Source organism: Musa acuminata, chromosome BXJ3-5 (genome assembly GCF_036884655.1).
Source record: "Musa acuminata AAA Group cultivar baxijiao chromosome BXJ3-5, Cavendish_Baxijiao_AAA, whole genome shotgun sequence".
NCBI classification, from domain to species: Eukaryota; Viridiplantae; Streptophyta; class Magnoliopsida; order Zingiberales; family Musaceae; genus Musa; species Musa acuminata.
In genome coordinates this window covers 7,981,722-7,990,956 of record NC_088353.1, presented here as the reverse complement: position 1 = coordinate 7,990,956, position 9,235 = coordinate 7,981,722, and the positions used below count along the sequence as shown (strand labels likewise).

The window sequence follows — 9,235 nt, the reverse complement described above, 5'->3', positions numbered from 1 at the left end:
TAATGAGACTTAATACCAAGAGAATTACTGTTGTCAGCATAAATTTTGACAGAATTTTTTTTTTTTTTTTTTTTGCTGCAGATCTTGTTTACTAGTCTCTCCAAAACGTATCTGAATCTTAGCATAGTTTACTAGTCAAATTGTTTGGTGATTTTTTATTTTTTTTAATTTAAGCTCCTCAAATAAAGTTAGAATATTCAAAATATTTTTCAACAACAAACAAGTCGAACGTACCTTGAACAACAATAGCAACAACAGCCAACAGCCAACGAGAACTTTTAAACCCAACTAACTCACCTTCTTAGGCTTTATTGCTACTCCACATCATATTTGACATTAACCATAAGTTGATCTCTCCATTAAGAGAATTTTTAAATCTTTTATTTTAAAAGACAGGTCTAGTGTATCTACCTTCGCTCTAATCCGCCATCAATTTTCCTTCGTTTCATTCGAATATTAATCCTCTCCCACAAAAAAAAAAAAAAAAAAAAAAAAAAAATCCCTCACAATATTAATATAATAATTGCAGCTACAAGACGTACCGCCTAACTTACACGAGGCCGTGTAAGTTAACGCTGTAGGGGGGGGATTTGAATGATGATTGGTTTAAAACTCTGTAGGGGCTCTTCGGTAAAAGCATTTTCTTCTTTTCCCACCCGTTTCGAAAATCCCGCCTTGTCTACCTGTGGAACCATTGGATCTAAAATGTGGGTTCGGAACTACTTGTTTTGCGGGTAACGTCTGCCGGCAAATAAACTCAAAGATTATTATTAGCTTCTTTTTTTTTTTTGGCTGACATGGCAACCTTAGTTTACGTTGTAAGTGGGACTAAGCTGCTTGCTGTTCTTAGCCGGACAGCAGATCAAATCACGAGCAATGGCTGCACTATGGTAATTCGTGAATCGTGCGATGCGGGTGGCAACTACAAAAGGGGTCGTCGCTCGGACTCGGAGTGATGCAAGCGAGAGACGGCGAGGCCGCAGCACTTTGCGAGAGTTCTCTTCCTCGCTCGAAATCGCTCTTGGCTGGCGATTTCGAGGGCGGCAGAGAGCGATGAGGATTCGAAAGCAAGCCTCCAAGATGTTGCTGATCCCTCGGCCTCCTCCTCCTCCTCCTCCTCCTTCCACCTCTGTGTTTGATCCACCGCCATCGCACGAGGTAATTCATCCGAGGCACCGTCACTTCTCTGTTCTTGATCCGTATCGGCATCGTTTCACAGTCCTCGCCCTCTTCGATGTTCTGGTCTTGGATATCCTCGCAGCCTGTGTTCTTTTTCTTGAAAACGGGATGACTTCCACTTTTCATTTCATTGTCTATTTTGTTCTGGTTTTCCGATCGTGCACTGAACACTTGGAGAAATCCCCAGTCGATCTCACTGTTCGAAGTTTGAACTGATCAACATCTGCTTTTAAGCAGCCGATAGGATCAAAGCGATCGGAGCAGACGACCGATCTGACAGGAAACGAGAGTCCGATGGTGCCTCAGATATGGTGCTTGAACTAAACCGACCTTTTTCTTATATTTCCTTTAGGGTTTTATTGCGTCGTATCGGATGATTTTAATGTCATACTCTTGTCCTCGATTAAGAGAACAAACTGTAGAACACCTCATGAGGACTCCTATTTCTGGTAGCATGATGGAGCCACCGAAATCAGAATCCGACGCTGAAGCCGAGGCGGGGAAGGCGAAGAAGAAGAGGAACTCGGTCGCGCAGATCACTTGCAAGAGGAGCAACGGGAAGGGGTGGCAGTGCAAGCGGGTGGCGGCGGAAGGGAGCTCCCTCTGCGACCACCACCTTTCTATGTCGCGGGCACGCAACTCCTCGTCCTCCGTCAACATAGAGATGAACGCGGCGAAGCGGGCACGGAAGAAGGCGGACGGTGAAACCGTGGCGGATGACGGGTTCAAACCGATGAAAGCGAGACGTGGACCGACGGAGGAAGATTTGGACGGCGGGGATGACAAAATGGACGGTCCTGATCGAGATGGTGTCCCCTTCGATGCCTATTGAGAGTAGCCTCACTTCGCTTAAACAGCCACTCGTCTCTTTCTAGCCGTAGGGAGGTTGGGGGAAGTCGCAGGTATCACCGTGAAGAGAAGTCGTATTACATACAATATATTGCTGAAATGTAGAAGCGAAAATGAACTATGCAAAAGAATGTAGCTCGCACAAACTTGCGCAACATGGAACGACCTACCACCAAGCGAGCAGGATGACTCTGTTTTGAGCGTGAACTTTTCCTGTGTTAGCCGATTCAGACAACAGGGGATTTGCCCGGGGTGCCCGCACGGCTTGAACGTAAACTTGGAGAAGGTACGACACGTGGATTAAGGCTTCTCGAGGAGATTCCGTGTTCCCTGCCTTGGTCCTCACAGGTAAGCCGAACTACAATTCTCGAGGCATGCGCACTTCAAGCTTCCCTTCACCTTTTGGCCATTAGGCTAAACGACACATCGCCTCATAAAGAAACTGTTGGTGGCTGTGTGTGCAGGGCGCCCCCGAACCCCAAACCCCAAACGGTGCTCGCCCGGTGAGCAGTGAGGAGAGAGAGGCCTCGTCGATGGCACCGCTGCCGCCAACTCGGTGGACCAAGCACCGGCCTACGGAACGGCGGATATGGCTCCCCCTACTCCTTTCCTCCTTCCTCCTCGCCGTCGCTTCCCTCCACGCCGTCGCCGCGTTTCTCTGCCGCGCCAACGATCTCGGCCGGCGATGCGCGCCGCAGCCCGCGGAATGCACCGCCGGGGATGTGGCGAGCCCGCGTCCGAGGATCGCGATCGTCAGCTTCTCCGACGAGTCCGAAGGCGGGGGACGGCGGTCGTTCCGGGGAGTGAAGGCGGCGGTGGAGGGGAACAAGCGGGCGTACGCGGAGCAGATGGGGTACGGGTACGTCGACGCGCGGAATCTGGTGGATCGCAGCCGCCCGCCCAACTGGAGCAAGATACTGGCCGTCCGATCGCAGCTCCCGCTCTACGACTGGGTCTTCTGGAATGACGCTGTGAGTCGCACTCACTCCGTCTCATTCAAATCTAACAAGAAAGAAAAAATACGCGCATTTAATTCGGTTATTTTTTTTTTCTGTGGGTTTTAGGACACGGTGGTGACGAATCCCAATACATCGTTGGTAAAAGCAACAAAAGCTTTTGTTTCAATTTAGTTTTGGCACTAATCTACCGCTGTCAACTGAGTTCTTGAGCAAAAGAATTGTTTGATCTGTGGGTTTGCAGGAGAGTATTCTGCAAGCCGAACTTGAGCACGGAGACTTCGAGTCATCACCAGACTTGGTGGTGACGGAGGATTTTAATGGAGTTAATTCAGGTGATTTCGATCCCTCTCAAGTATTCGTACTTCAGACATAACTCTCCTAGCGTTTACTACTTGTATGGAAACCCCTCAGATCTCTTTCTATGGTTGATCATACTGATCAAGGGCTATATATTCATGTCCATGTTATGTTTAGGTCGCACTAAGTTGGATTGGTTCGGGTTCAGATTTGGTTGTTAGGCTTGGCTTTGGCGTCGACTTGAAACCACCTTTTGTTTTGAATTGGCTTGAGATATCTCAAAAGACACATAAAGCATCAAATTTGTCAGGCCAGGCCAATCTTGTTCTGTGGGCTGCCCAAATTTGTCACATATAAATCATCGAATTTGGGCAATAACAATTTTTATTTTGTTGTGGTTGCTGCGTAGGATTGTTCTTTGTTCGAAGATCCAAATGGAGTGAGAATTTCTTGGACGCATGGTGGAACCAAACATCGTTTGTTCAGTTTGGGTCCACCAAAAGTGGTGACAATGCTGCGATGAAGTACCTCATCAACAGCCTCTCAGCAGAGGAATTGAGTGTCCATGTTCACATATCTCGGATGCAATGCCTGTTCAATTCCTATCCTTGGGTTCCTTCTTGGAAGTCTGTGTATCGATTGATTTCCTCGCCTTTGGTCACTTGGCAAGGTGGTCACTACACCACTCCTACAATTTGGTTATATGGTGATGGAACTGAATTACTTAAAATGGATGTGCTTATTCTATGGCATTTAGGAGTGTACTCTGATGGGGACTTCATGGTTCACCTTGCTGGCTTAGACGAGAAGAAGAAATGGATTGAGGTGATACTAGATCAGTTGAGAGCTTCGGAATAGAAAAGGAGATGCAACCTTTTCACCAAAGCCAACAGGTTAGCGGTTTTGACTTTGAGTAGGTTATGTAACAGTAGCCATGTTGTGTTGTATGAATTGGTTGGATTTACAGACATGACTCATACCCTGACATCTCTATGTTCCACTACTTAAAATATGTGCCCATCTTGTAGAGTATGATGATGCATAAGCTGAGTGATGATGGAAGAAAATAAGTATTGTCTAAGCATGAAATCGCATTATAAAACTGAAAGATAATGACAAAAGTCATAGAATGGATAGGTCAAAACCTCGAGCTTCGGTTGATCCAATTGGATGCTTTGTCACGCCCCCACAAAATATATCGATAATATTTAAAATCTTCATCACAACTAACCCAGGATCCAAACACACATTTGAGGTCACTAAGAAAACATTCAGATCAAAATTTTCACTTCTATAATCTACCACTTCATAACCCTGTGCAATTCATAAACATAGCACACATCACTCGATAATTCATACAATCTGAACTCAACTCATCAAAATAAAAACCATAGTGTAAATCCACAAGTGGGGAATTCTATGCAGTCACCACAAACAACGATTTACCATAAGTTCATATCATTACACGAATTTAATTTAACATTCCAAAACCCTATACATGAGGGATCCATTAACTTACACAAAATCCACAAGTTTAGATTCATAGTCACATTTCATTAGATGCAAGGTAGCTTATACACAACTACATGTATGCTAACAAAAGTTCTGCCCAACGTCTTCTAAACTTTCCACTGCCTCAGCCCATTCTTAACATTTAAGCAAGCGATACGCTATCCTGAAAAATTTATCAACAAACGGGGTGAGCATAAAGAGCTCAGCAAGTGACTAACATATCCATATCAAAAGGGTACAATTTCCAAAGAGATATAGTTTCAAAACACAAAGCAGAATATACGATTTCGTAGACATAATATCATTAGGAGCAGAATCACAGTTTGTCCTTTCAATCATGCATATTTGGTTCCTGACAGATGGGGCATAGAGTAATTGGAGCATATCAGAAACAAAGGAAACATATCGGAGCTTATCAATGGCATATAAAATGTCTCGAAGCATATCAACAGCATATGGAACATTTCGAAGCAAAATCATCAGTGAATGAAGCCTTTCAGAGCATATAGGTACACATATCGTACAAGAGCTCAAACGTCGTCCTTGACGTTGCAATCATATCAATCTTATCCAGAGTATGAACAGAAATAACTCACCAAAACTCTGGATGTCATATCAAACATATAGAGGGTGTAGTGGGATCTCAGTCAGAATGTGATTCATCCATTTCTGAATGACCACCTGACAAAAGTCTCCCACGTCTGGGAGCTCCATCCACCCACGTCTAGGTGAAGTCAAAGGGGGCCGGCAGAGCATCGCAGGCTCTAATCACATACCCACAAAGCGGGTAACAAGCGCATACCCTTTACCATTTCTGGCAAAGGTCCAGAATATCCCACATAACGGGACCCCACAAAGCGGGCAAATAGCGCATACCCTTTACCATTTCTGGCAAAGGTCCAGACAATCCCACACACCAGAGTACAAAAGGGCAGTTTCAACAATAAGTAGCATATATCGGAAGCACACGCGGAACAACGAAGCTTACATGTGCCTTTGTTAAGAACAAATGATGCAAGGACACAAATCTCTCACAAATGTATTCATTTTAGAAAGGAAAATGGAAGCAAGAGTGTACAGGGAATCCAATTATAGTTAGCTCAATTCAAATAAGAAGGTTAGACGAATTCAAGTATCCAAAGGAATGGAACAGAATACGCGAAATCGACCAAAGCTCGATTTCGGACAGAATTCCAGTGGCACATCAAACAAATATTTCAGAATAACAATTATGCTCCAATACTCATAAGAAGACTATGGTCGAACCATATATCAATCTATATTCGGATGGAACAGATTTCATATGAAACAGGGCTCCCAACACAGAGCTACCTCAGATTTGGTAACACAAGGTCAAAATCACAATCACTGTTTTGCAGAATTTATAGGGTCGGACTCAACAGATAAAAGGGTAGGCAATTGAATTCCAAAATTTCCAAACTGTATGTCAAAAGAAATATTTTCAAATCTAGTTTCAAATAAAATCAGTTTGGTACAAATCAGAATTTTCAACAGGGAGTTATAGGTATTTTAGTATCGATAGGTCAAAAATCTTGAACTCTGTTTTACAGCGTCTATAGTCTCATTTGAGAAAAATATTTGGGTAAGTATTCGGTGTCCAAATTCTACAAAATCGATGTCAAAAGAAAGACATAAGAGTCTAATTACAAACAAAATAGTTCCTGCCTGAATTCACATTTTGTGCTAAAACTTATAGCCGAAACAGTGTATAGGGGTTAGTATACCGAAAATATTTCAGAATCCATGGTTTTAAGTCCAAAGAGAGACATATCAGTTTCTAAATAGAAATCTTTCAATTTATTTTGAATCAACATAAAAACAGAGTCTAATACTTCTGTAGGATGGGGTTAGAACACTTGCCTTTGAGAATTTTGACCCCCAATGAAAAGATTAAAGCAAGAACCCCAAAAGCCCCAATTTTTGTTTCTCTTCTTCTTCTTCTTTCTTTCTTTCTTTCCCTGATCACCCACGAGCTGCCTTCTCTGCTTCCTTAAGAACGAAGGCAGAGAAGCTTAAGCGGTGGGATTTGTCATTTGGTGCATTTTGCAGATTAGTCCTTGTTTTTATCATATTCACGATTAGGTCCTTAGGGTTTACATATAGGTCCTCAGATTCTTTTTTTTTTTTTTTTTTTTTTTTGAACAGATCTCCCAAATCTTAAAAATAAGTTACCTCTAATCCATACTCTATTTCTTTTGTCAATTAAAATAGATGCTTACATTATCCCCAAAAATTTATACGAACATTCGGAAATGAGGGGTGTTACATGCTTGGAGCAAATAAATCTAGCAATGTTGAAACATTTGGCCTAACATATTTGCAGTAGATAAGGCCCCATCAGCAGGTTCAGCTGTAGAAAGATTTTTAGTAGTCCAGAAGCGCAAATCGAGAGTGCAAGATGAAAACCTTTTGCCCAACGTATCTGCAGATACAAATCAGCTCCAAAATCACAATGTGTAGATCCTTAAATTCCTACAGAAAACCTAACATTGACCGCGATAACATAACTTCACCATTTTAGTATCTGAAATCCCCAAGAAGCAAACAAAGAGAGTGATGTTTAGCAACTTGATACAATCAGCAGCAGAAAATATGGTGAACCCTACTAAAAGAACAAATTCGGATCAACAGTTGGAGTTTAGCTCACCCAAGGATGGTTGGAAGCAAAACTGAACCCTATAAACAGCCATGAGACCCTATAATTATTATTAGATAAAATAAAATAATAATTATCATCATATTCCGGAAATTTTGAACATAAGATACAGCTATAAGGTCAGAATCTAGAAATTGCATTTTCATGAGAAATAGCCTCGCAGAAAGCTTTTGATCGACTTCCAGAAGGCATTGCCACCTTTGAAAAACTCGATAAATATGGCTCTTTCTTTTCCGAGTGGTCCATTTGCATCTTTAACCTATCAACCCTTCACATCAAATAGTCATCCAATAAGGTTTTCCCCGAGGCATCAAGTCCTGATTGTTAATATTTTCTCATCTGGAGTAGTACATTTTCTGGGCAGTTGTGGACCGTCATGATCCTTTCAGAATCTTTTATACGATCAATATGCTTAAGCCTTTTTGTTTCTACTTTTTCTTTTCTTTGTTTTGAGGATATTACTCCTATAATTTCTCGACCATTCACCCTCTGGATGAGATTTCCATTACGGAGACAGCCCTGTCGAGCTCTTTGGGTTAGTATTCACGTCATACAGTGGCTATCAAGCACCACTTTTTGACTTTTTGGGTGTGGAACAGACATGTTCCTATCGAATCCAACAAGTTCAAATACCTCAAAATAGGAGGTATCAAGTTCTTTCTACTTGGAAATTAATCATAATTATTCTGCCAGATTTTGCAAGATCAATGGGATATTGGTATTCACGTCATACAGTGGCTATCAAGCACCACTTTTTGACTTTTTGGGTGTGGAACAGACTTGTTCCTATCGAATCCAACAAGTTCAAATGCCTCAAAATAGGAGGTATCAAGTTCTTTCTACTTGGAAATTAATCATAATTATTCTGCCAGATTTTGCAAGATCAATGGGATATTGGTATCAAATCCTGATTGCTAATATAAATTACAGTTAGCTTGCCCAAAGTATTCCTGTCTGAGAAGTGAAAACTGAAGCAAAAACATATCTGTCATGCTGTTTCTCATTTGAAGCTTCGCCAAGCCAATTGTTTTTGTCACTTCTGGATGTTTCATTCTGTGGTTTCCCACTCGCAACATGTCACCTCAAGGGCTTCGACTCTCTTCAGACGCTAGCTAGCTCTGAACTTTGTACATTACCTGCGAATGCTAGGTTAAGATTAAGGGCAATGGTTTTCTTCAGTAGGATGTGGATTGAGGTATGTATTTGAGGTGTGACAGCTACTGAATCGAGGACTCATAAGCTTTGCTTTGCGTCTCTTCTCTTTGTTTCATCTATTCCATGAGGATTATTCTGTCATGTTGGTGACAGCACCAGTTTGAATCATCCAGTTAGGTTACAATGATCTTTTAGAACCCTAATCAGTATCTCGTGTTTCTTCGTTCTTTCTCTTCTTCTACATCCACAAAGCATGACGATGCTTTTGTGTAAGCACAATTCAGTCAACTGATAAGCTGTGTCAGATTACTGCACCCTCCTTCCTGAAGCGGCAGACAAACGATCTTTCTGATGATGCATATAAATTCTGCAAATGTTCCATTAGAGTGAACATGAACTCTAGATTTCATAACCTTTGCCTGCTTGCACAGTTTAGGTAAGAGAGAGAGGCCATCCATGGATGCGACAGCCTCTGACCCTTGACCAACAATCTTTTCTTTGGCCCCTTGTACCCGGTGCTTCAAGGAACAGTGACACTGAAAGCTCTGAGCTTCTCTTCAGCAGCTCTATCAATACACGATTCAAAAAGAAAGGAAGCAAGGTCAGC

The 9,235-nt window shown here is 42.3% G+C and overlaps 1 protein-coding gene across 2 annotated transcripts; it reads left to right on the top strand.

Annotated features, from left to right (window-relative positions):
• The first annotated feature begins 2,456 nt into the window (after window positions 1-2,456).
• LOC103985031 (alpha-1,2-galactosyltransferase gmh3) lies at window positions 2,457-4,316 on the top strand. Of its 2 annotated transcripts, XM_009402644.3 has the most exons (5): window positions 2,457-2,999; window positions 3,093-3,125; window positions 3,229-3,319; window positions 3,694-3,954; window positions 4,042-4,316. In XM_009402644.3, the coding sequence occupies exons 1-5, from the start codon at window positions 2,562-2,564 to the stop codon at window positions 4,140-4,142; spliced, it is 924 nt and encodes a 307-aa protein (XP_009400919.2). In that variant the 5' UTR covers window positions 2,457-2,561; the 3' UTR covers window positions 4,143-4,316. The 2 variants fall into 2 exon arrangements, with proteins under 2 accessions (XP_009400919.2, XP_065008944.1); XM_065152872.1 differs by lacking the exon at window positions 3,093-3,125.
• Window positions 4,317-9,235: the final 4,919 nt, after the last annotated feature.